The 24,946-nt window shown below is 35.6% G+C and overlaps 1 protein-coding gene across 9 annotated transcripts in view; it reads left to right on the plus strand.

Moving 5' to 3' along the window:
- The window catches only part of BLTP1 (bridge-like lipid transfer protein family member 1), a 200,550-nt gene extending 176,629 nt beyond the window's left edge, over positions 1–23,921 (plus strand). For 8 of the 9 annotated variants that reach the window (XM_061142286.1, XM_061142293.1, XM_061142292.1 and 5 more), the window contains 14 exons: positions 1,521–1,721; positions 2,504–2,683; positions 5,072–5,209; positions 5,898–6,155; positions 7,060–7,210; positions 7,614–7,771; positions 7,883–8,075; positions 8,300–8,517; positions 11,376–11,627; positions 12,314–12,517; positions 14,178–14,372; positions 14,796–14,930; positions 21,295–21,460; positions 23,173–23,921. In XM_061142286.1, coding sequence (XP_060998269.1) covers positions 1,521–1,721; positions 2,504–2,683; positions 5,072–5,209; positions 5,898–6,155; positions 7,060–7,210; positions 7,614–7,771; positions 7,883–8,075; positions 8,300–8,517; positions 11,376–11,627; positions 12,314–12,517; positions 14,178–14,372; positions 14,796–14,930; positions 21,295–21,460; positions 23,173–23,389 — 2,666 coding nt within the window. In that variant the 3' untranslated portion in view covers positions 23,390–23,921. The remainder of the gene's footprint in view (positions 1–1,520; positions 1,722–2,503; positions 2,684–5,071; positions 5,210–5,897; positions 6,156–7,059; positions 7,211–7,613; positions 7,772–7,882; positions 8,076–8,299; positions 8,518–11,375; positions 11,628–12,313; positions 12,518–14,177; positions 14,373–14,795; positions 14,931–21,294; positions 21,461–23,172) is intronic. The other variant, XM_061142290.1, reaches the window with a different exon arrangement.
- Positions 23,922–24,946: the final 1,025 nt, after the last annotated feature.

The raw sequence follows: 24,946 nt of genomic DNA on the forward strand, positions 1-24,946 counted from the left end.
TCATGTGCATATCACATGTAATGTGAAGTGTGAATGATAATGTGTTCAAGCACTTTTGAATGTTTTATTTTACGCTGTATTTTTACGTTATGAGTGATCAGTGTTGCAAATGGTAAGAGCTATAGTATTATCTTGCAAGGATTTCTTATCATACTGAATTAAAAGTATATCAAATTGTGTTTATGTATAAAAAAAACTTAGTGGTAAAATGTTGTTACTTAATCCAAACATCCGTTTCATGAAAGGTTTAGGTGTTAGAGTAGAACCGATGATTTCCTGATGAGACAGTCATTTTCCACTCAGTGTCATTTCTGCCCTAAAACTCTGGAGGTCACAAATGCAGGAAGTGAAGATTTTATGGGACATTTTTAAAAAGAAAGGCCAGAATGAATGAAAATGTAAAAGAACTGATAAGAGAACTAATAATAAGACAGTTTAACAGTTCTACCCCTAAAGCAGATATTGGAATATTCACTTTTTTCTTAATATCAAAATGTGATAAATTAACACAAATTATTATAGCAGTATATATGCACTATGCTAGGAATATATAATGAAAGGAATATAATAAGCTATTTTATAATAAGGTATTTATTATTTATTTATAATCTATGTTTATGCCCACGTTTCTTTTAGAAAATGAAAAAGTGAAGTAGCACCCCTTATGTTATCATAATAAAACATGCAGGAAGGAATGATGATGAGAATAAATGTATAAGAAATGTAGATTATGACAATATCCATTCTTTGAAAAGGTCTTTAAGAACTTGACTGAGTTCTGGATCAGTGCTAAGGGCTGGATATACTGTAGTGAACTTAGCTAACAAGCATATTCCCTGCTAATGTGAACTGAATTGAATTTGGAGAAATAGATAATAAGCAAACAAGTATATTTTCAGTGAAAACATGAAGGTGGTAAGTATGAGTTAGCCACATAGACAGCTGGGGGAATAAAACACTCCAGGTTACAGAGTATAAAATCTATAAAGTAGGAAAGAGTTTGACAACTCTTTGAAATTAGCCTGTTCCACTCATGGTGAATGTTGGCAATAAGGCCTTCTTGATTTCTAAGAGAGAGACCTTTAACTTTCTCCTTTTGTGTATGTAGCTCTGTTTCCACTGTTTCTGTGGAAATGTGGACTCCAGTTGTATGATTTGGATTTTTTACAATTCATGTCTCCTCCACTGCTTAACACTCAGCTATTTTGTACCTCTTCCAACCGCCTGCTTCCAGTAGAACAAAGGAGAAATTAAACAGGAAACCTTGGAGTTGGCCAGTCATATGTATAAATAATTATTTCAACAATGAACAGAATATTCAGCCCTGGTTTATACAGTATATTAACTGGAAAATACATCTAAGCCCTCATGTTAAAGATTTAAATCTACTGATCAGTTAATGTTTGACTATTTCCATTTTATTTTCAAATCATGTTTGGTTCTTGAGACTATATTAAGGACAGTTTTTTTTAGTACTTTCTGTGTTTTATTCTATTTTGGGTTTCTTGTGTTCCCTATAGGCTCATCAGGATTAGGCAGCCCTCTTGGCAGAAGTCGACATAGTAGTAGTCAGTCCGATCTGACCAGTTCCAGCAGCAGTTCCTCTGGGCTGAGCTTCACTGCATGCATGTCTGACTTTTCCCTTTATGTATTTCATCCATATGGAGCAGGGAAACAAAAAACCGCTGTTTCTGGCCTTACACCTGGATCAGGAGGATTAGGTATACTTAGCATGTTTGCATCTTTTCCAAATTTATCACATCTTTTCAAGTTTTCATCTTTTTAAAAATGATGTTATCTTTAATTAATGGATATAAAATGAGATCAGAAACTTTATTTTTCTTCTTGATAATATCTATCCGGTCTCTACATTAAATAAACAGAAATATGAAATAAGTAATGTAGGTAAATCATATAAGATTTTAAAATTCAAAATATTTTATAAGTGATATACACTGTGTAATCTCTTCAGATATGAGGTTACTTATGTTACTTAAGTGTTTAAATGTTTCATCAAATTGCTATTTGTATAAAAAGTTATATTCTGTCAATAGTTAAAATTTTAAATTTGTACATCATCACATTTGTTAATTTAAAATGATACTCTTTAATATGACTAGACTAGTTATTTAGTGAACTTAAATTCCACTGCCATTTTAAAGTACAGATTTACCACTAAAAATACATAGGATGTTGGTATTAGTGAATGTTATTAACTTATTTAGACAAATAATAGACACACTCTATGTAGGTGCTGGTTTTTGTTGATATGTAAAAATCACCAGTTATGGTTATGGACTTGAACGTATTACTGTTAGGAATGTCTAATGTTCATTATGTCATTCTGCTTAAATTTTTAACCTCATTTAAGTGATTTTAATTAATAGCATATTATAGCCTATTGAATAACTTCATGTAACTAGTTGTTGGGGATTTTTGTGTGTGTATATATATATGTGTGTGTGTGTGTGTGTGTGTGTTTTCACGTGTATTTTTTTTTAAGGGAATGTAGATGAAGAACCCACTTCAGTCACTGGTCGAAAAGACTCACTCAGTATAAATCTCGAGTTTGTAAAAGTGAGTTTGTCTCGGATAAGGCGTTCTGGAGGTGCCTCATTTTTTGAAAGTCAGTCTGTAAGCAAGTCTGCAAGCAAAATGGATACTACGCTAATAAATATATCTGGTATTCAATTTTATATTTTTTAATTGAAATATTGTTCTTCCAGAATTAAATAAGGGCCTCCTTTTAAGTGTTTAAATATTAAATAATTTAATAATATTAAGCATTTAGTGATAAACTGATTTTAAGGAGAAGAATAACTTCCAGCCAAGTACTATCTCAGTCCAGTGAGATAATCAGTTTTAGAAATAGGATTTCTAGATACATACATGGAAATATCACCCAAGAACCAAAATATGCCTATTTAAGTTGCTAAAAACTGCTTCTTCACTTCTCTACCATGACTTGGTACAACTTCTGACTTATTTTTTGATTTTTTAATTATAAAATCTAACACTAAGGAGGAATGGGTGTTGAAAATTTTTTACTTGGTATCGTAAGATCTTGAGTTGTGTACCTGTGTATCACTAGCTTTATTATAAAGCTAACTAGTTATATATGATGGACAAATCACTTGCTCATTTTCTGTACACTGTGATTTGAGTATTTGAGTAGAACATTTTGAAGAATTCAGAGTACTAAGTGAGTGAAAACTTTAAAAATTATTCCAACAAATACAGGTAAGTACACTTAATCCACTCAACACAATATATGTTTGGTCATTCAGCAGACATGTAATTGAGCCTGTATTTTACAGTGAACTTGTGCCAGGCACCCTGCTAGGTGCTTGAAGATGCCCATGTGAATAAGGCAAGGTATTTGGAGTAGACAAATTACAGTGCAGTGTGACAAATCCTATAATAGAGGTTTACTTAAAGAGGAGGAAACAAATTCTGTTTCATATAAGAGAGGAGAGAAGGTTTCACAAAGGATATGATGTTGGGGCCAGTCTTCAAAATTATGTAGGAATATTCTTGGCTATGGCAACATGGTATTTAATGGTCAGAGCATCAAAAAGTATGCTTTTGGATCATATTTTGATTCACTGAGTTAAAGCATAGGTGTAACTGAACACTGAGTTAGTTGTACAAAGTAGATGGGCCCAGAGACAGGGAGGACTTGACTGGAGGTAAAGCTGATAAAACAGCCCAGGACATGACTGTGGGGTGGGGGGACTCATACCACGCTAAAAAATGGGGTTCTGATTCCTTTGGGCAAGAAGAAGCCATTAGCAGTTTTTAAGAACTATATGACAACATTGTCCTTAAAGATAGCAATACTGTACTGTACACTGAAAAATCTATTATGAGGGTAGATTTCATGTTAGGTATTCTTGCCACAAAAAAAGGACCACCAAAATTATACATGAATTATAAAATAATCTATGTTTTTTAAAAAAGGAATGATCCTTAAGATTGATGTTTTAGGAAGAGAGCTGATGGGAGAATGGTAAGAGATGGTAAAGTGGAAAGATGCTTGGGGACGCTGTTGAAGTAGACTAAGCAATAGGGGATGAGGGCCTGAATTGTGATAGTAAAAAAAGAGAGAGAATGGTTTCAAGATAAATATGAGAATCCACAAGCTTAAGGACAAGTTGTATGAGGAGCAATAGAGGAGACAACAATTGCCTCAGGCTTTTAGCTTAGGTAACTCAAGGGGCAGTGAGGTCACTACCTTTAGAAAATAAAGAAGGAAACACTTAAATGACACTGAGGTGGAAGGATCTGATAGGCAATTGGCTATTGGGCTGTGTGGATATGGGCTCAGGCTGAAACGGGAACTTCAGGTTTAGGGGACGCTGACATGTGAATGCAACAGAAGCTCTGGTGGAGGACTGGAGGAGCACCTGAAGCAGAAGTAGCAGAGCAAAAACCCCGAGACAGCCATCAGAACACTTTGAGACTGACAATTTGTTGCCTAGCTGGTAAAGAGTCCACCTGCAATGCAGGAGGCCTGGGTTCGATCCCTGGATTGGGAAGATCCCCTGGAGAAAGGAAAGGCTACCCACTCCAGTATTCTGGCCTGGAGAATTCCATGAACTGTACAGTCCATGGGGTCGCAAAGAGTCAGACACGATTGAGTGACTTTCACTCACAAAACACTAACTTCTGCCATACAGTTACTTGGTTTGCAGCTGCTTTTGAAGAAGTCTGTATTCTAGCTAATCCTGATGATTCATTTTCCGTATGTGAGAGGAGCCCTATGTTAAAGCTGGAAGCTGTCTATAAGACTGATCTCAGGTCCTGTGTGAGAATTTCATGACAAAGTGGTAACAGAATTCCAGTTTGCTCTCACCTCAAAAATGGAAGTGGAACTAATGGTGCTAGAATGTGCTATTTTTATCAGCTGTGAAAGGAACACATTATCACTTACTGATCATACTATATACCTCATTTTGGTATTTCAAGAATTGTAACAGTATTATAATTCAGTTGTGTAATATTATATCTACCATGTGAAAATATTAAAGGTTTTGAAAATATGTTCTAACAAATTTTATTTATGTATCAGCTGTTTGTGATATAGGGTCTGCTTCCTTTAAATATGACATGCGCCGCCTCAGTGAAATTCTGGCATTTCCAAGAGCCTGGTATAGGAGGAGTATTGCAAGACGCCTATTCCTTGGAGACCAAACTATTAATTTGCCAAGTAAGCTTGTTTATGTAATTATAGATTATACTTAGGCTGCTTTTAATTTTGATTACAATAATGATAAGATCCATGACTGATAACACAAACTTTGTCTTACTTGGTAAACTACCCTGCAGTTGTTTTACTCATTCAGTAAATGTCAGTGGAGCCCCTTTGATGTGCTGGTAACCACTGGGAATGTACTAGCATTGGAGGGCACAAAATGCTTGCTCCCTCGGGGATTATTTTGTTCTGTGATGATTACCCTATAATCTCTGTAAAATTTGGAAATGCATGAATAAATTTAACCAACTTAATCATGGTTAAACATGGAAAATAGAAAATATTGGGGACATGCTACCATATTTCATTTTTTCTCTTCGACATAGATATTGCTGTAGTATTACACTGTGTAAGTGACAGTTAAGAGTTAGCATTATACAGTAGAAAATATTAGAAATTTGGATTCTAGGTCTGTTCCCTCATCTGTAATATGGGACAGAGTATCTGCCCTACCCTTCTCATATATTTTCTATGAGAATTAAATAACATGCTGGAACTTTGCAGACTGGACATTGTATAGTTTTCAGAGAACTTGAAGAAATATAAAATGTGATTAGAAGTGGTGGAGTGGTGAAATTTCTTGTTTTATAGCATGGAGATATTATCCTGTTAATTTTGTTTTTGTTATCTACTTTCCTTTTAGCATCTGGCCCAGGGACACCTGATTCCATTGAAGGTGTAAGCCAACACCTTTCTCCCGAATCATCAAGAAAAGCTTACTGCAGGACCTGGGAGCAGCCTAGTCAGTCAGCCTCCTTCACCCACATGCCTCAGTCACCTAATGTGTTCAATGAGCATATGACGAACAGCACCATGTCACCAGGGACAGCAGCTCAGAGCCTAAAATCCCCAGCTTCCATAAGGTCAAGGAGTGTGTCCGATTCTTCAGTTCCCCGAAGAGGTAACACTGTTCTTTTGTTATCGGTAGCCCTCTAGAGCTCCTAATATAAAAATCTTAATTAGTCACTGCCAGACTTTTGCCCCAACTGCAGGAAGAGATTCTCTTAAAGGTTTTTATGGAAGATGTGGGGTTGGGGGAGGAGTCCCAAACACAACAACACACACACACACACACTTCACAGTATTTGCTAGTAGATAAGAGAGCTGGATGGCTAGTTGCTTTGAAAAGGGATAAGGAGAAAGAAATGAGCATAGTGTTAGCGTGCTCCATATGGTAGTTATTGTTAGAAATAAAACAAACCTACAGTGTTGTAAAAGGTACTTGATATTGAAAAAGTTAAGTCATTCTTTTATTCAGCTAGTTTTTAACTTTCTTATGTGCTCAACACTCGACTTGTGTCTAAGTACATAAAATGGTGCAGTTAATGTCACAAGGTAATAGATGATAGAGTATAATTACAGAGTATAATGAGCAAAGCCAGGACTCAAGATGCATACTGAGTCCATAAGAACACAGAAGACAGGCATCCCGGTGAGCCTCTGCATTTCATAATGGTACCTGCCTTCCAAGTTCTTTTTGGAAGCAGCAACATGATTTTCGCCTTTGTTAGGAAAGTCTTAGGGCGATAAATGACCTGTGCTGCTGTATATCATGCACACCAGCATCTCCTCATATGAAATGGAGATCATACAGAACTTTATGAGCCTTCAAGAAGTAAAACTGAACAGTCAGTAAATGGTAAATACTATTTTAGAGATAGTGTGACAGCTAGTAAATGTTAGTTAGCTTTAACACAGAAATATCATAATTTTACTTTTTGGATTATAGTAATACGAGTGACCTTTGCTTTGTAATTGGCTGAACATCTATATAAATAAATGTACATTTTATGTTCTATTTTTAGATTCACTTTCAAAAACATCAACTCCTTTTAACAAATCAAACAAAGCAGCAAGCCAACAAGGGACCCCATGGGAAACACTTGTCGTGTTTGCTATCAACTTGAAGCAATTAAACGTTCAAATGAATATGAGTAATGTAATGGGAAATACAACGTAAGCTATTCAGATACAAAGAAAATATATTTAATCATCATATATAATTTTTCTAATTGTTGTAAAGCAATACAAAACCTTTTTCAAATGCTGAAATGTTTGAGACAGTAAAGACAATAGATAAATTATAAATTGCTCTATCCTGAAAATGGTTTAATCCTAAAGATACTGTAACATAAAAACAGCATGAAATATATGCTCTAAAAAGATAGAAAATAAGGAAAATAGCATAATTTTCTAGCTAAGAAGAAAGCATCATTATTAATATTCAAATGTTTACCATAGTTTTTATAAGAAATGTATTTTCATTGTCCAATTTTTTTTGAAATCATATAACTCCTGTTTTAATTCATGACATTGGAAGCCATATGTCTGTTTAATAAGCCTTTTTACTTTTTGATAGCTGGACAACTAGTGGTTTGAAGAGCCAAGGCCGCCTGTCAGTAGGAAGTAATCGAGATCGAGAAATAAGCATGTCTGTTGGTCTGGGAAGATCACAGTTAGATTCTAAAGGAGGAGTAGTTGGAGGAACTATAGATGTAAATGCTTTGGAGATGGTTGGTATGTTGAAATTTATAGCTGAAAAATATATTGAGAAAAGCATTTGAAAATTGATTTTGATGAGTTTTTATTAGGCATTTCTGTGAAAAGTCATTACTGTTTCTATTTTAGCTCATATTTCTGAACATCCAAACCAGCAACCCAGTCACAAAATTCAGATTACTATGGGTTCTACGGAAGCTCGTGTGGATTACATGGGCTCAAGTATTCTCATGGGTATCTTCAGTAATGCTGACCTCAAACTTCAAGATGAATGGAAAGTAAATCTGTATAACACACTGGATTCAAGCATGACTGATAAAAGGTATTTAGTGAAATATTACTTTTTCAGTACTTTACATGACTGCTCTTAACATATTTTCTATCATTCAGTGAAAAGACTCAAACTATTTTTCCTGCAATTACATGATTTTTATGTCATACAATTAATATGAATGAAAAGCTGGTGGGGAAGAGATTTTTTTTTTTTGGGTGCTTTTAAACTATTTTCTATAAGATGTATGATAAAGACTCTGTTTTATGCTCTAGTGAAATTTTTGTCCATGGAGATCTGAAGTGGGATATTTTCCAAGTAATGATATCAAGATCAACTACACCAGACCTGATAAAAATAGGAATGAAGCTCCAGGAATTTTTCACTCAGCAGTTTGACACCAGCAAACGAGCTCTGTCTACCTGGGGACCAGTTCCTTATCTTCCACCTAAGACAATGACTAATAACCTAGAGAAAAGTTCACAAGAACAATGTAAGAGTTATAAAACTAAGACTTTATATATCTTTCACTGTGTTACAATTTTAATTTAAAACATTTAAATATCATACTTACAAAGGGGTCCATATGCTCTTTATCCTACTCACTCAGCAAAGTACTCATGTCCTACCCACCAGTGGAATTAGAAGCCATCATTTGGAAAGACATTCATTCATTATCTCCCCTGCCACAATCCATCTATAATCATACCATTATTACAAACTACATCACTATATTACAAATTAATACTTTTTACATAATTACTTACAACTAATGATTTTGATTCTGAATAACTTACATTGTATTTCTTATTACATTATTCACATTCATTTGATTGTTTAATACATTCAATTATACTCCATGCTCTTGGATATTAATTATGATAATACCATGTTCTGGTTCAGAGCATGGGCCATGGAATCAGAATGTCTGAATTTGGGTTTATTGACTGTGTCATGTTGCACAGCTTATTATTTTCAATTAGTAATTCAAATATTATGTATCAACTATGTTCTTAAGCACTGTTTTAGGCATAGGGGATCTACTAGTGAAGAAAGTTCCTATTCTCCATTAAATTTTAATGGGAGAGACAGACCATAACTAATAACCAAATGTGTAAGATAATTTCAGGTAGAGAGAAGTGCTGAGAAAAAGAACAAAGCAGGGGAAGAATATAGAGAATGACAGTCTGTGAGGATAAATATTTTAGAAAGGGTGGTAAAGGAAACCTTTTCTAAAATGAAAGAGCTAGGCTAAGATCTTGGAAGAAGAGTTCTAGGCAAAGCGTCCTATGAGAAGGTGCAAAGCCCCTACAGTTGGGAGGAAACTTGCTTGTTTGATGATCATTAAGGTGGCCGGCCCACTGTGGTGAAACAGTGAGCAAGCAGGAAAATACTGAACATGAATTCAAAGAAGCTGCAGATAAGGTTTTTAATATGTTGGGGAGCTATTGGAAGAATTCTGAACAGATGTGATACTATTTGATTTACTTCTTACAAAAATAATCCTTTTTAAAGCATCACTCTGGCTTCTGTGTGGGGAACAGACCGAGGTGGTTAAGAATGAAAGTAAGGAAATCACTGCAGTAATCACTATTACTACAATAACTGCTATTACTACACACTTACACTTTTAATACCATTGTAAGGAGGATATCCTGAGAGTCCAGGCAAAAGACAGTGGTGGCTTTAACTAGACTGATAGAGTTAAAAGTGAAAAGTGGTCTGTAGTAGGATAACTTTTAATGATTTATTATCACAGAAGCAGTACATGTGCATTGGGAAACAATGTGCATTAGGAAAGAATGTAGATATCCAAGCAAAAAATAAAAACCTCACATTCTGCCCAGAAATCATCACTGTGATTACTTTATATAGAGTATATACTTTCAGATACTTTTCTAGGCACACATGCGTGTGCACACATACACACACACACACACGTATACATACATATATACACTGTTTACCAGACTATTATTCTTATTGTTTTGTAACCTTTTCCAGTCAACAATCTCAAAATTTCCCTTACATTATCTCCTCTAGCCACCTCATAGCAGTTGGCAACTGACCTTAAACCCAGTTGTAAACCCAGTTTACAACTGGGTTATCTAAACCAGTATATCCAATTGAAGATCACAGGTTAAAAATAGTTATGTTTCTTTACTCTTTTTAAATTCTACTGAATTTAGTCCCTTGCTAAGTAAGAGACTTGGCCAACTGTCCTGTAGAATATCCTACTTTCTCAGTCTTTCAGTTGTCTTTTTGTGGTTTCATTTATCTTGTTCTCCAAGTCCCTGCATTACCTTTAAACTGGAATTGGTATCAGACATAAACTAACAGATGGATGTTCCCCAAAGTGTCTGGCCTAGACTTTTCCAGAAACCTTTGTCAAGGACAACAAACAAACAGGCTTAAGGAGTTGTCTTGGATTAAAGGAAACTAAAGAGATACGCAAACTATATACAATGCATGATCTTTAGATGGATCCAGAATGAGAACTGTAGAAAACAGCCAAAAGGATATTACTGAAAAAAGTGGGTAATATAAATACGAACTGTACAGTGAGAAACATGTGAGATTTGCAGGCCCACACACAGTTTTTTAATAGTAATGAGTACTGTGGTACTACGTGATCTATGCCTGGTTGAATCCTGATGGAAGTGTGGATATGAAGGGCCAACTTTAAGTAATACATGGATTTTTGACTTTGTGGAGGTTCAGTGTCCCTGTGTATCAACCCCCATGTTGTTCAGTGTTCAACTGTGTATCTGATTAGCTCTCCTTGAACTTTAATGTGCATCTGAAACGCCTGGAGATCTTATTAAAATGCAGATTCTGATACAGTAAATATGGAATAGACATAAGAGTGAATTTCTAACAAGCTCCCAAGTGATGCTGATGCTGCTGGTTCTCAGACCTCACTTTTGAGTAGCAAGGTTATAAAAGATTTTTTTTTTTAAGTACTTAAAATCAGGCATCTGCCTTTGATATCTGGGTCTTCTCTGATCACTGGTTTACTTAACCCCTCTCCTGTAAACTAGGTGTTTTCTCTAGATGACACACCTCGTTTATAGTTACTGTGAGAATTGCATAAAACTTCACGCAGGCACTTTTAGTTATAATTATTATGAAAAGATTGTTACTTTCCTTAGTTCTATCCATCTTTACACAGCATCTTTTCCAAGACTGTATCCTTATTAGCTTTTGCTTAATGTTAACCAGGGACTGAATTGTTTTATCCCTTATCTGAGTCACTTTAGTTGTAGAAAGTAGCCATGTGCTATCTTCCTACCCAGCACTCAGGATGTTCATGAGACACTTCGGGATAAATGGTTTTTTGTTTTCTTGCAGTGCTCGATGCAGCGCATCATCGACATTGGCCTGGAGTATTGAAGGTGGTATCAGGATGCCACATATCCTTATTTCAGATTCCGTTACCTGAAGATGGAATGCAGTTTGGAGGATCAATGAGCTTACATGGAAATCATATGACACTAGCTTGTTTTCATGGCCCAAATTTCCGTTCAAAATCCTGGGCCCTTTTTCATTTAGAGGAACCAAATATTGCTTTTTGGACTGAAGCTCAGAAAATATGGGAAGATGGTAAACTGCCATTTTTCAGCTTTCACTTTTACCCATCTTCTTATATGATTATATATGACAAAGTAATTTTCTTTTCCCATATCATTTGTTTATTTTTCTTATGATACTTCTGAAATAAATCCATCTCTATTATTATGTACCTGACATGTTAAGGAGTTTACTGTCAGTGAGTCAGTATCTATGAAGTCTGGCACATGTTAAAGGGCTTATTTCTGAATTTACCATCTTATTCTGTTTTTCACTTAGGCAATTAAATTTCTGCTGCCATGGCTGGTCGTAGTTAGTCACAGTTATTGTAAACACCTCTTAGAGAAACACGAAGAGAGGACAGCACACAGTGGCGGTGTAAGGAAACTACTGCCAGTCAGGACTTTTTACGAAGCTTCTATGGACAAGGCTGTACTTCTGCCTCTATCTACAGTTTCCTTTAGCTTTTAATTTTCTACTCTATGATTTCTTAATGATGAAGGAAATAAATGCTTGATGTTCTTCATCTTCTTGGGGATAAATCCAGTTATAACTAAAAGAAAAAGAGTTTGATTTTTTTTCTCACTTAATGTACTCCCTATTTTTACAACTCTTCTCTATGTATGACTTACCTAGCTGAATCTATTGCTCTAGGGCCACAACTCTGCTTCCATCTAAAATATAGTTTGTTACATTAAGAAACTTGTTCCCCCCTCTAGGCTCTAGTGATCACTCTACATATATTGTACAAACACTGGATTTTCATCTGGGCCATAATACCATGGTTACCAAACCGTGTGGTGCTTTGGAAAGTCCTATGGCAACAATAACCAAGATAACCAGGCGTCGCCATGAAAATCCACCCCATGGAGTAGCAAGTGTGAAAGAATGGTTCAATTATGTTACGGCCACAAGGAATGAAGGTTAAAAGTTTGATTCTTTGGAAAGATCTGTTTTGTATTCTCTATTTTTGGTTCTGTTGACTGTGTTTAGAATTTAAGTGGAGGGAGCATTAATTAATTAAAGTGGAGGAGGGAGCATTTCCATTTCTTTCAACAAGCTTCATTTTATTCTAGCACTATAAGTAGCAATATTACTACATGATTCAACACCCTAGCAGTGCAACAAACATCTCATGGACTAAAATTATTTTTGATGTAATGAAAACATTCAAAATAAAATTGGTTTACATAAGTGAAATTAAGTTTATTATAATTTGAAAAGATATTTTTATACTAATGTTCACAATTGGAGGTTTGGGAAAGTTATTACACAACTAAATAACAATAACACAAAGTTCTGATGGCTGGAATAAAATGAAACTAAATATTAGTATTCCAGTGAAAGTCGTAAGTTTAATAAAGAGTGCTTTTGATGAATTTTTCATTTGATTAGATTCACTAGTCTCGCAGTAATGCATTCATGAAAATTCTTATTCTGTGGTTGTTTTTCTGTTACAGTTTAGAGTACTGCTTTTTATCAATCATTTCATCTGTATTGAAAAGCTGACTAAATTGAGACATGTTAAGACTTGAATGTTTTGCTTAAAAATGACTTCTTTTCAGAGTGGAAAAGATGGCTTGGGCCTCGTGGAAAATAGTTGCTATGCCCTAGCAAACCTAGGGATCAAAGACTGTTAAAAATGTTCTGAGAACAAAGGAGGATAAGGAAGTAAATTAGAAAATTCTGCATGTATTGTTTATTCTACCTTCTAAATAAGACACTTTGGGGGAAGGAGTTCTTTTGGACTGGGATACTGTGGAGGGCTGTTAGCATACTGAACTGCTACCTGTGTAACTAGAAAATGCTAATTTTTATATGACAACTCTGATGTTACCACAGCACATATGTTGGGGAAACTCAGGACTTATACCTACTCCCAAGATCGGGGTTGTATTTAATCATACCTTATAAGAGAGAATTATTTGACCTATGAAAAACTTTGAGCTTAATAAAGCTGTTAAATTCAGATATGATTTCAATTGAGAATAATATTCAAAGTTTAAGAATCAAAAAATGTATTGGATTTATCCAAAACCATGTTATAAAATCTTCAGTATTGAGAATAGTGACAGGTGGATTCTTTACAGTCTGAGCCACCAAGGAAGTCCATTTGTGTATGGATGTATATATAAATACATGTGTCCATATTTATATCTGGGGGCTTCCCAGGTGGCGCTAGTGGTAAAGAATCTGCCTGCCAGTGCAGGAGATGCCAGAGACTCAGGTGCAATCCCTGGGTCAGGAAAATCCCCTGGAGTAGGAAATGGCACCCCATTCCAGTATTCTTGCCTGGAAAATTTCATGGACAGAGGAGCCTGGTGGGCTACAGTCCATGGGGTAGCAAAGAGTCAGACACATGTGCCGGACCGAGCACATGACATGTGATTGAGCACAGCTCACATATTTTATCTATATGGTATATAACCAGTCTCAAAGCCAAAGCTTTAATATGCCTCTTCTTTAAAAATGTCTTCATTTTCCATTTTGAAATGATAAAAGTTCTGTATATCAGTGTCATGACAGCTATATGCTTATCAATGCCTATTAGTATGATTCTTACTATCTTTATTATGCTTGTAGAGCTAAACCTGCTTCGTAATGTTGATGCTAATAACACTGAGAATAGCACAACAGTGAAGAATTCTAGTTTGCTCAGCGGATTTAGAGGAGGTTCTAGCTACAATCATGAAACAGAGACAATCTTTGCACTACCAAGAATGCAGCTTGACTTTAAATCCATTCATGTTCAAGAACCACAAGAACCTTCATTACAGGGTATGTGGAAAACAACCTTTAGTTTCTAAAGTTAACTAAGAAAATTCTACAGGATCTTCAAGCTTCCTTTTTTCCCCAAAGATTATTTTTGTTTTACAATGAAACTGATTTTCTGGTTTAAACTGATTTATATTCTTACCAGCTATATGACGTCTGGCAAAAAATGTACTCCATTTGTGCCTCTTCTTCCTCAAATGGAGCTAACAGGACTTCATTAGGTTTTTATGAGGACTAAATAACATATACTTCTATAATGCTCGTAAATAATCATCCTCATCCTATAAATCACATACAGAAACTACTGGTTTCTCTATAGTTGCATTTAAGTGGATGCCTTTACATGGACCCATGTAAATCCTTTGTTAATGGGAAAAGGGACTTATTTCAACAATCTTTTAATATAGAAGAACTCTGCCATTGCAGATGCCAGCCTGAAGCCAAAGGTAGAATGCAGTGTGGTGACAGAGTTCACTGACCACATCTGTGTGACAATGGATGCTGAGCTCATCATGTTTCTTCATGATTTAGTGTCAGCTTACCTTAAAGAAAAAGAAAAAGGTGGGTAACATAGTTGGTTTTTTTCACTACCATTTACATGAATTTGACCCAGACTTGCCCGTGAGTGTCCATGAGTCTCTGGCAGAGGCGTGGGTCGGCGGTGGCCTGCTGCAGGGTTGGAGGCACTGAGTATAGCAGCACATGCACGGGACTTCTTGAAGGAGGTCAACATTATCTTCACTGGCCCATCAAAACCAGACCCAGCTTCCCCCTCAGTCAGTCTCTCCCATCAGGAAGCTTGCAAAAGCCTCTTATCCTTCTCCATCAGAGGGCAGATAAACTGAAGGCCACAATCACAGAAAACTAACCAATCTGATCACATGAACCACAGCCTTATCTAACTCAGTGAAACTATGAGCCATGCCATGTAGGGCCACACAAGACAGACAGGTCATGGTGGAGAGTTCTGACAAAACGTGGTCCACTGGAGAAGGGAATGGCAAACCACTTCAGTATTCTTGCCTTGAGAACCCCATGGACAGTATGAAAAGACAAAAAGGTATGACATTGAAAGATGAACTCCCCAGGTTGGTAGGTGCCCAATATGCTACTGGAGATAACTGGAGAAATAACTCCAGAAAGAATGGAGAGACAGAACCAAAGCAAAAACAACACCTAGTTGTGGATGTGACTGGTGATAGAAGTAAAGTCCAATGCTGTACAAAGCAAAATTGCATAGAAACCTGCAATATTGAAAGAAAAGGGAAAGTAAAGTTGCTCAGCTGTGTCTGACTCTTTGAGACCCCATGGACTGTAGCCAACCAGGGTTCTCAGTCCATGGGATTTTCCAGGTAAGAGTACTGGAGTGGGTTGCCATTTAGGTCCATGAATCAAGGCAAATTGGAAGTGGTCAAACAGGAGATGGCAAGAGTGAACATTGACATTTTAAGAATCAGCAAACTAAAATGAACTGGAATGGGTGAATTTAACTCATGTCCATTATATCTACTACTGTGGGCAAGAATCCCTTAGAAGAAATGGAGTATCCATCACAGTCAACAAAAGAGTCCAAAATGCACTACTTGGATTCAATCTCAAAAGCGACAGAATGATCTCTGTTCATTTCCAAGGCAGACCATCACAGTAATCCAATCTGTGCCCCGACCAGTAATGCTGAAGAAGCTGAAGTTGAACGGTTCTATGAAGACCTACAAGACCTTCTAGAACTAACACCTAAAAAAGATGTCCTTTTATTATAGGGGACTGGAATGCAAAAGTAGGAAGTCAGGAAAGATCTGGAGTAACAGGCAAATTTGGCCTTGGAGTACAGAATGAAGCAGGGCAAAGGCTAATAAGAGTTTTGCCAAGAGAACACAGTGGTCATAGCAAACATCCTCTTCCAAGAACACAAGAGAAGACTCTACACACTGACATCACCAGATGGCCAACACCAAAATCAGATTGATTATATTCTTTGCAGCCAAAGATGGAGAAGCTCTATACAGTCAGCAAAGACAAGACTGGGAGCTGACTGTGGCTCAGATCATGAACTCCTTATTGCCAGACTCAGACTTAAATTGAAGAAAGTAGGGAAAACCACTAGACCACTCAAGTATGATCTAAATCAAATCCCTTATGATTATACAGTGGAAGTGACAAATAGATTCAAGGGATTAGATCTGATAGACAGAGTGCCTGAAGAACTATGGACGGAGGTTCGTGACATTGTACAGGAGGCAGGGATCAAGAGCATCCCCACGTAAAGGAAATGCAAAAAGGCAAAATGGTTGTCTGATGAGGCCTTACAAATTGCCTTGTCAAACACAAAATAGAAGAGAAGCTAAAGGCAAAGGAAAAAAGGAAAGATATACCCATTTGAATTCAGGGTTCCAAAGAATAGTAAGGAGAGATACGAAAGCTCTCCTCAGCGATCAATGCAAAGAAACAGAGGAAAACAGAATGGGGAAGACTAGAAATCTCTTCAAGAAAATTAGAGATACCAAGGGAACATTTAATGCAAAGATGAGCATAATAAATGACAGAAATGGTACAGACCTAACAGAAGCAAAAGATATAAAGAAGAGGTGGCAGGAATACACAAAAGAACTATACAAAAAAGATCTTCATGACCCAGATAACCACGATGCTGTGATCACTCACCTAGATCCAGACATGCTGGAATACGAAGTCAAGTGGGCCTTAGGAAGCATCACTACGAACAAATCTAGTGGAGGTGATGGAATTTCAGTTGAGCTATTTCAAATACTAAAAGATGATGCTGTAAAAGTGCTGGACTCAATATGCCAGCAAATTTGGAAAACTCAGCAGTGGCCACAGGACTGGAAAAGGTCAATTTTCATTCCAATCCCAAGAAAGGCAATACCAAAGAATGCTCAAACTACCACACAATTGCACTCATCTCACACGCTAGCAGAGTAAAGCTCAAAATTCTCCAAGCTAAGCTTCAAAAAGTATGTGAACCATGAAATTCCAGATGTTCAAGCTAGATTTAGAAAGGGCAGAGGAACGAGAGATCAAATTACCAACATCCGCTGGACCATCTAAAAAGTGAGAGAGTTCCAGAAAAACATCTACTTCTGCTTTATTGACTATGCCTAAGCCTTTGACTGTGTGGATCACAACAAACTGCGGAAAATTCTTCAAGAGATGGGACTACCAGACCACCTGACCTGCCTCCTGAGAAATCTGTATGCAGGTCAAGACGCAACAGTTAGAACTGGACATGGAAGAACAGACTGGTTCAAAATCAAGATGGGAGTACGTCAAGGCTTTATATTGTCACCCTGCTTATTTAACTTATATGCAGAGTACATCATGAGAAACACTGGACTGGATGAAGCACAAGCTGGAATCAGGATTGCCAGGAAAAATATCAATAACCTCAGATATGCAGATGACACCTCCCTTATGGCAGAAAGTGAAACTAAAGAGCCTCTTGATGAAGGTGAAAGAGGAGAGTGAAATGTTGGCTTAAAGCTTAACATTCAGAAAACTAAGAGCATGGCATCCAGTCCCATCACTTCATAGCAAATAGATGGGGAAACAGTAACAGACTTTATGTTGAGGGGCTCCAAAATCACTGCAGATGGTGACTGCAGCCATGAAATTAAAAGACAGTTGCTCCTTGGAAGAAAAGTTATGACCAACCTAGACAGCATATTAAAAAGCAGAGACATTACTTTGTAAACAATGGTCCATCTAGGTAAATCTCTGGTTTTTCCAGTAGTCATGTATGGATGTGAGAGTTGGCCTATAAAGAAGGCTGAGCACCGAAGAATTGATGCTTTTGAACTGTGGTGTTGGAGAAGACTCTTGAGAGTCCCTTGGACTACAAGGAGATCCAAGCAGTCCATCCTAAAGGAAATCATTCCTGAATATTCATTGGAAGGACTGATGCTGAAGCTGAAACTCCAATACTTTGGCCACCTGCTGCAAAGAACTGACTCATTGGAAAAGACCCTGATGCTGGGAAAGGTTAAAGGTGGGAGAAGGGGACGACAGAGGATGAGGTTGTTGGATGACATAAGTGACCAATGGAGATGAGTGTGAGTAAATTCTGGGAGTTGGTGATGCCCAGGGAGGCCAGGATTGCTGTAGTGTATGGGGTCGCAAAGAGTTGGCCACAGCTGAGTGACTAAACTGAACTGAACTGATATGAATTTTTATAGTCCAGTGATAAAATCAGTGGAAAGTGTCTCCTTCCTCTTTTTAGTTACAAATATCAATAAATATATATTAATAAGACTGTTTAATAGGCTTTCTGACTATCTGCTAGGTACATGGCATTTTTTCCTAACTGTACCTCAAAGTGAATGGTGTTTTATACTTTATAAAATGTTTCCATCTATGTCATGTATATTATCATATCTAGTAAGATATTCTCACAAAGTTGGAAAAGAAAACCTCTTTGAGGAAATATTGCTAGTCAAAATGAAATGACTGGAGAACCAACTACACTACATAGTAAAGTTAGCCAGTTATATACATAATTGGGAACATTGAATTAAAGAAGATAAATCTGTTTGTAATGCACAGAACATTATTTTTATAGATAAATTCAGTTCGGTTCAGTCACTCAGTTGCATCCGCCTTTGCAACCCCATGAGCCGCAGCATGCCAGGCCTCCCTGTCCATCACCAACTCTCGGAGTCCACCCAAACCTATGTCCATTGAGTCGGTGATGCCATCCAACCATCTTATCCTCTGTCGTCCCCTTCTCCTCCTGGCCTCAATCTTTTCCAGCATCAGGGTCTTTTCCAATGAGTCACATCTCCGCATCAGGTGGCCAAAGTATTGGAGTTTCAGCTTCGACATCAGTCCTTCCAATGAACACCCAGGACTGATCTCCTTTAGGATGGACTGGTTGGATCTCCTTACTTAGCCCTTAGTAGTGGTATCTTGTTTTGATGAATAAAATAACATTGGTTTCCTTGCTGGAAACTTAAATGTTTGCCCACTAAGAAACATATGGTCACCCTAATATCCATGTGCAATTGGCTGAATATATTACAATGTGTCCATACAATGAAATATAATACTCTGTATTATATTTTAAAATATTTTTAAAAATTTAATATATATTATATAGTATGTAATTATATATTATATATTATATAACTATAATAAATATTTTAAAAATACTTTTTAAAAGAATGAGATAGTTTGAAATGTCATGAAATGGAATGCTCTCCAAATATATTGTCTTTATTTACTCGAAAATATTTAATGTACAACTATATATGAATATACAATGATAAAACATGTGCTTTTAAAAAATGTTTAGAATAGATGAAATTTGTTCAGCTCACCCTGTAATACTGCTTCATTTTTTTCAAGAAGATAGAAGTATAAAATTTATCTTGAAGATATTTCAAAATAGCCTCATGATGAAATATGTGAGTAAAGAAGATACAGATTATCAAAAGACCACGTGGAAAGAGTGCAAAAGTAGCATACTTAGAATTGCTCTTCCATTACTCTTTAATCTAGATGTACCAAAAATTCAGGGAGAATGAAATCAATAATATGGCTGAGAGAAATTTATGAGATATTTCAGGTAAAATGATTGCAAGTATATAACAGATAATATTATATATTATATACATAGATACACATATTCTTGCCTGGAGAATTCCATGGACAGAGGAGCCTGGCAGGCTACAGTCCATGGGGTCTCAAAGAGCCAGACATGACTGAGGGACTAAGTGCAACATCCATAGATCCGGTCTTCAGATAGAGCAACAGCATATACCAGACACTGTTTATCCTCCTGTTTTTCTCTGCCTTAATATTTAAACCTCATGCAGAGAAACAGATTCTAAAGCTCTGTGAAGTTCAATATTATTTTAGTATACCTAAATATGAATGCCTGCCAGATTTCCTTCCCTCAGAAATTATGTGGAACCTTTGTCATTTTATGAAATACTGTATTTGTCTTCCATGAACTGTATTTCTTTTCAAAAGTGTATTTTTTATAGAAATTGTTGTAAGAACTTATTTCAGTAAGAAAGAAGAAACATTTGATTATTGAAATTACAATAATAAAATTATTACCTATGGGGATTTTAATTATAAATAAAAATATTTTAATAGCTTTAAGTATGTTTTGCTTTTAAAAATTAAAGCAAGTTGTTTTGGCCAAAATAAATATAAACATGCCTTAGAAAATTCTTAGCAGCATGTTTGAGCAGAATCAACATATTTCCAGAGCATCAAGATTAATTATATTACTGTATCCACCACAATAAACAAAAGCAGAGCAACAGAACAGTAATAACTGAAGACATCTGTATTCTGATGTGGTGCGATAGTACAGCTTCATTCCTAGATTAATTCCCAATCAATATATTATCACACTGCTAATTAACAGTTATAACCGGAGGTACATATATATCATATTTCATAATATTTTATGCCCAATTTGTGTCTTTAAAATTTGTGCCCTATAGACATCATATTGTATTTATTAAAAATCATATGTAAGCTACCTTTGTCTCCAATTTTATTTTAAACATATCTTTTATGAAGTCTTCATTTTCCATAAAGCATTTGAGTACTCAACTATGAAGAGTGAAAAAAAACTGCTTACCTAAAAAACTCCTAAGTATATATGGCCATTAAGATGAAAAACCCATTGAGTTATACACTTGAAATGAGTGAATTTTATCTCAATAGAGCTATTTAAAATAACTTTGATATTGTCTTTCTCCAAGAAATACCAAAAATTGGCACTTATCTATGGCTTATTTTAAAATACTACTTTTTAAGAAATGTAACTAAATGAGGCTTTGGCCAGTTCATAAGTAAAAATAGAGCCAATTACTTTGTTCATATGGTGATTTAAAATAAATTTGTAAGATACACCTTACATATTTGCAATATTAACATGTCATTTTCATTATAGCTATTTTTCCACCTCGGATTTTATCTACTCGACCAGGACAGAAAAGTCCAGTTATCATTCATGACGAAAATTCCTCTGACAAAGACAGAGAAGACAGCATCACTTACACTACTGTGGACTGGAGAGATTTTATGTGCAAAACGTGGCATCTAGAACCCACTCTTAGGTAAATAATGGGTCTATATTTTTTTACCTATTTTCTATGAGATATTATGAGAAAAAGGTTATAAATAATTCAGTAGGTTAAATGTGGTTTACCAACAAATATTTCCATGTTAATCACTTATAACATCTACAGCAGCCGACTTTTTGCTTTTCTGATGTGGTGTGACAGTACAGCTTCATTCCTAGAATAATTCCCAATCAATATATTATCACACTGCTAATTAACAGTTATAACCAGAGCTACACAATACATAGCATATTTTGTGTTAGTTATCTGTATTTAATAGAATTTGTGGTAACCAAATAAAAGCACTTTGGTATTAGTAACACATACCCTTTTGAGAAATATTAACAGTGTCAATACTCAGGAGCAATATTAAGATACTGCAAAGGTCCTAGTGCAAAAAGCTAGTATATATAAATCTCAAATATAGTGAAATTGACTATCTTTTAATTTAAAATGAGAATAAAAAGTTAAATTTGCCATAAACATTTATTTTTCTTCTTTAGAAAACTATCAAGAGACTAGTTAAGTTATATGATATAGTAGTGGAGAATGTGGTTAAAAAGCTCTGCTCTAAGCCCAGCTATATAGCATAGTGGCTGAGTGACCTGGGCCAAAAGATCTAACTATCATAGCTGCCTCATGTGAAAATTTTGGAAAATAGTATTACCTACCTTATATGGGGTTTTTACAATGGTTAAATGAATTAACTAACGCAAAATGCTTATAACTATTACACTTTTAGCAGACTAATGATTAATACCCTCTTTTTCCCTACCTAAGTTCAGGATCAATTGAAATAGTGAGAGGCAGCTAGAAATCAAAATGACAGCTTTAATACTGATAAAGCTGATAACAGAGAATGTTGTTTCGTGTCAGGCAACAATGTCTCTATTACAAAGTCCAGGTCTGGACTTACCTACAGGGTCTCAATGATACAGCGCTCAGGGGGACTGGGGTTTGGGGGCAGAGGGATGCTAGAGTTGTGCAGTCAGCAGACCTGCTTTCTCACCTAGTTACAGGCAGCCATAAACAGTCTTGAGCTAACTATTTGGGGACCTGTTCTTGAAAAATCTCTGGCATGGAAGAACAGTTTAAGACAAATGGCTCCTAAAGAGTAGGTGGTGAGGAGGGTAGTTAATTACCCTACTCATTTCCTCTGTTAATTTGCCGAGTAGATAAACCATCAGTACAGGGGCAGAGAAAGACCAAGAGTATTTCATTAATGCTGTTCTTCTATATGGTAGGAAATATGATTCTTCTTCAAAGATGTTTAGCACATAGCAAACAGTAAATTTTAGTCTTTTTTTCCCCCAGTTTTATTGAAGTGTAATTGAGAAAATAGATACTTTAAGGGTATAACGTCATAAATGGATATACATGTACATCATGAAAGGATTTCCCCCACCCCCATCAAGTTAATCTTTGAGTGAAACAGGTGTCCTTTAAAGGTTTTAAGAAGACCACATAACTTGAGGCCTAAAATAAATTAATCACAATGAAATACACTAAACTCCATTGCTGTGTAGGCTCACACATTTTTTGAGTGCTGTTATAGTGAATCTAGGAATTACAGGTTAGACGATCAGTTTTATCTATTGAAAATATTTTTCTAGAGCATACTTGGAGGCTTAGTGATGTTCCTGAACCTCCCTTCAGGACTGTGCTAGGACTCCATACTTAATAATAATGATTTATAATTATTTTAGATTAATTTCTTGGACTGGAAGAAAAATTGATCCAGTAGGCGTTGATTATATTCTTCAAAAATTGGGCTTTCATCATGCCAGGACTACTATTCCTAAATGGCTTCAAAGAGGAGTCATGGATCCACTGGACAAGGTTCTGTCAGTTCTTATTAAAAAACTCGGTACTGCACTACAGGATGAAAAGGAAAAGAAAGGAAAAGACAAAGAAGAACACTAAAAAAGTAACTTAATCTGTGAACAAACTTTGATTCTGTCCGTTAAGCTTTATTACACTGGAGTGTTGGGGGTGGGTTGGTTTGTATAATAAAATTATTTTAAATATAACTTTAAAAAATTTAATTTTGTGGCCATATATTAAGTTTGTAACTTAACCTGTTTTTTCTAGTTCAACCATTCTGTACACAGTGAAGTATTGCATGATAATGTAAATTTTGTGAAAAACTAGATTAAAATATACAAATCTGTTCAGTAAGGTTTATAATTATATTATGTGCAATATGATTCCTGCATCTTTAAAATATTTTCAGAATAACTGTGAATTTCCTTTATTATTGGCCATAACTTTAGAAAAAATCTTGTTGATACTGTGAGAGTTTTTTTTTTTGGACATTAATTGCTTTTTCTTTTTTATTTTAAACATAGACTTGTATAAATACTTATTGTATATAGTTTGAGTAACTGTGATATGAATAAATACCACTAAAGTATTGTTTGTAACTATTGTAATAAAGTCACAATAATTGATTTCAGTCTAGTTGTTTGAGATTTTTCTTCCTTTTATAGTTTATTTTTACAATTAATTTTACAATGCCCCTCCTGTGTCAGTTACTGTATCAGTTAATTATTTCATATAAAATAATGAATACTTATAAAAATTAGCTCTGGGAGAGGCATAGCAGAGGCTTCAGAAATACTAGGTATTCTGTTAAGCTACTGGTGAGTACACAGCTATTCTATTATACTGTGTTCTTTATACATTTATATGTATTCTTTGTGTATATGAATTTGTATACTATACATATAATAAATAAAAAATTGTAAAAGGAATAGCAAAATATAACATTCAAAGGTAGCTATAATACTATTAATCACAACTCAGGTTTGAAATCTAGCTAAGTCAACACAGTCAGTTGGATCAACAGTAGAACTGAAGTACCATGAGCTAGAAAACACCTCAAGAAAGCCTCTGGTGCAGACTTTTGTGCTTATTTTCTCTGACAGATTAAAAATTAATTACTCAAAATTAAAATTACTCAAAAATTAAAAACTCAAGAGTTAAGACACTTAGCCACGGGTATGTGTGTGCAGGTATGTATGTAGATACGTATGTATGGTAAGTGTTGGTGGGAGAATGAAGAAGTGCTATGTATGGTCACACAGCAATTCAGTAGCAGAACTAAAACCCTAGTGTCTAGAGTCATAATTTTGTATTTCCCCAAACCATCTTGTGCATCATTTTCCTGATCTCTGTTTCCCACTTGGCAGTTCTAGCGTTGGGAGCTATACATGTATATTATTGCTATTGGTCAAGCTTGCCAGAGAAGTATCTAAGATAGTTATTTTATAAAACAAGTAAAACTTTTTAAAATTAATTCCTTGAGTTGTACTTCAGGTATTAACTCTCTGCTTCAAAGAAACAGTGTGCTAGTAGTAAGTTCTAAATGTTAAAAATTTCCCATGGTTTTTATGTTGATATTGAGATTACCAAAAAATGACAAGTATAAACTCTGTTTCTGGCCCCTTTTGTGATAATGCTTTAAAAAGAAAGCTGCTG

This window comes from Dama dama, chromosome 5 (genome assembly GCF_033118175.1).
Source record: "Dama dama isolate Ldn47 chromosome 5, ASM3311817v1, whole genome shotgun sequence".
Lineage (NCBI taxonomy): Eukaryota > Metazoa > Chordata > Mammalia > Artiodactyla > Cervidae > Dama > Dama dama.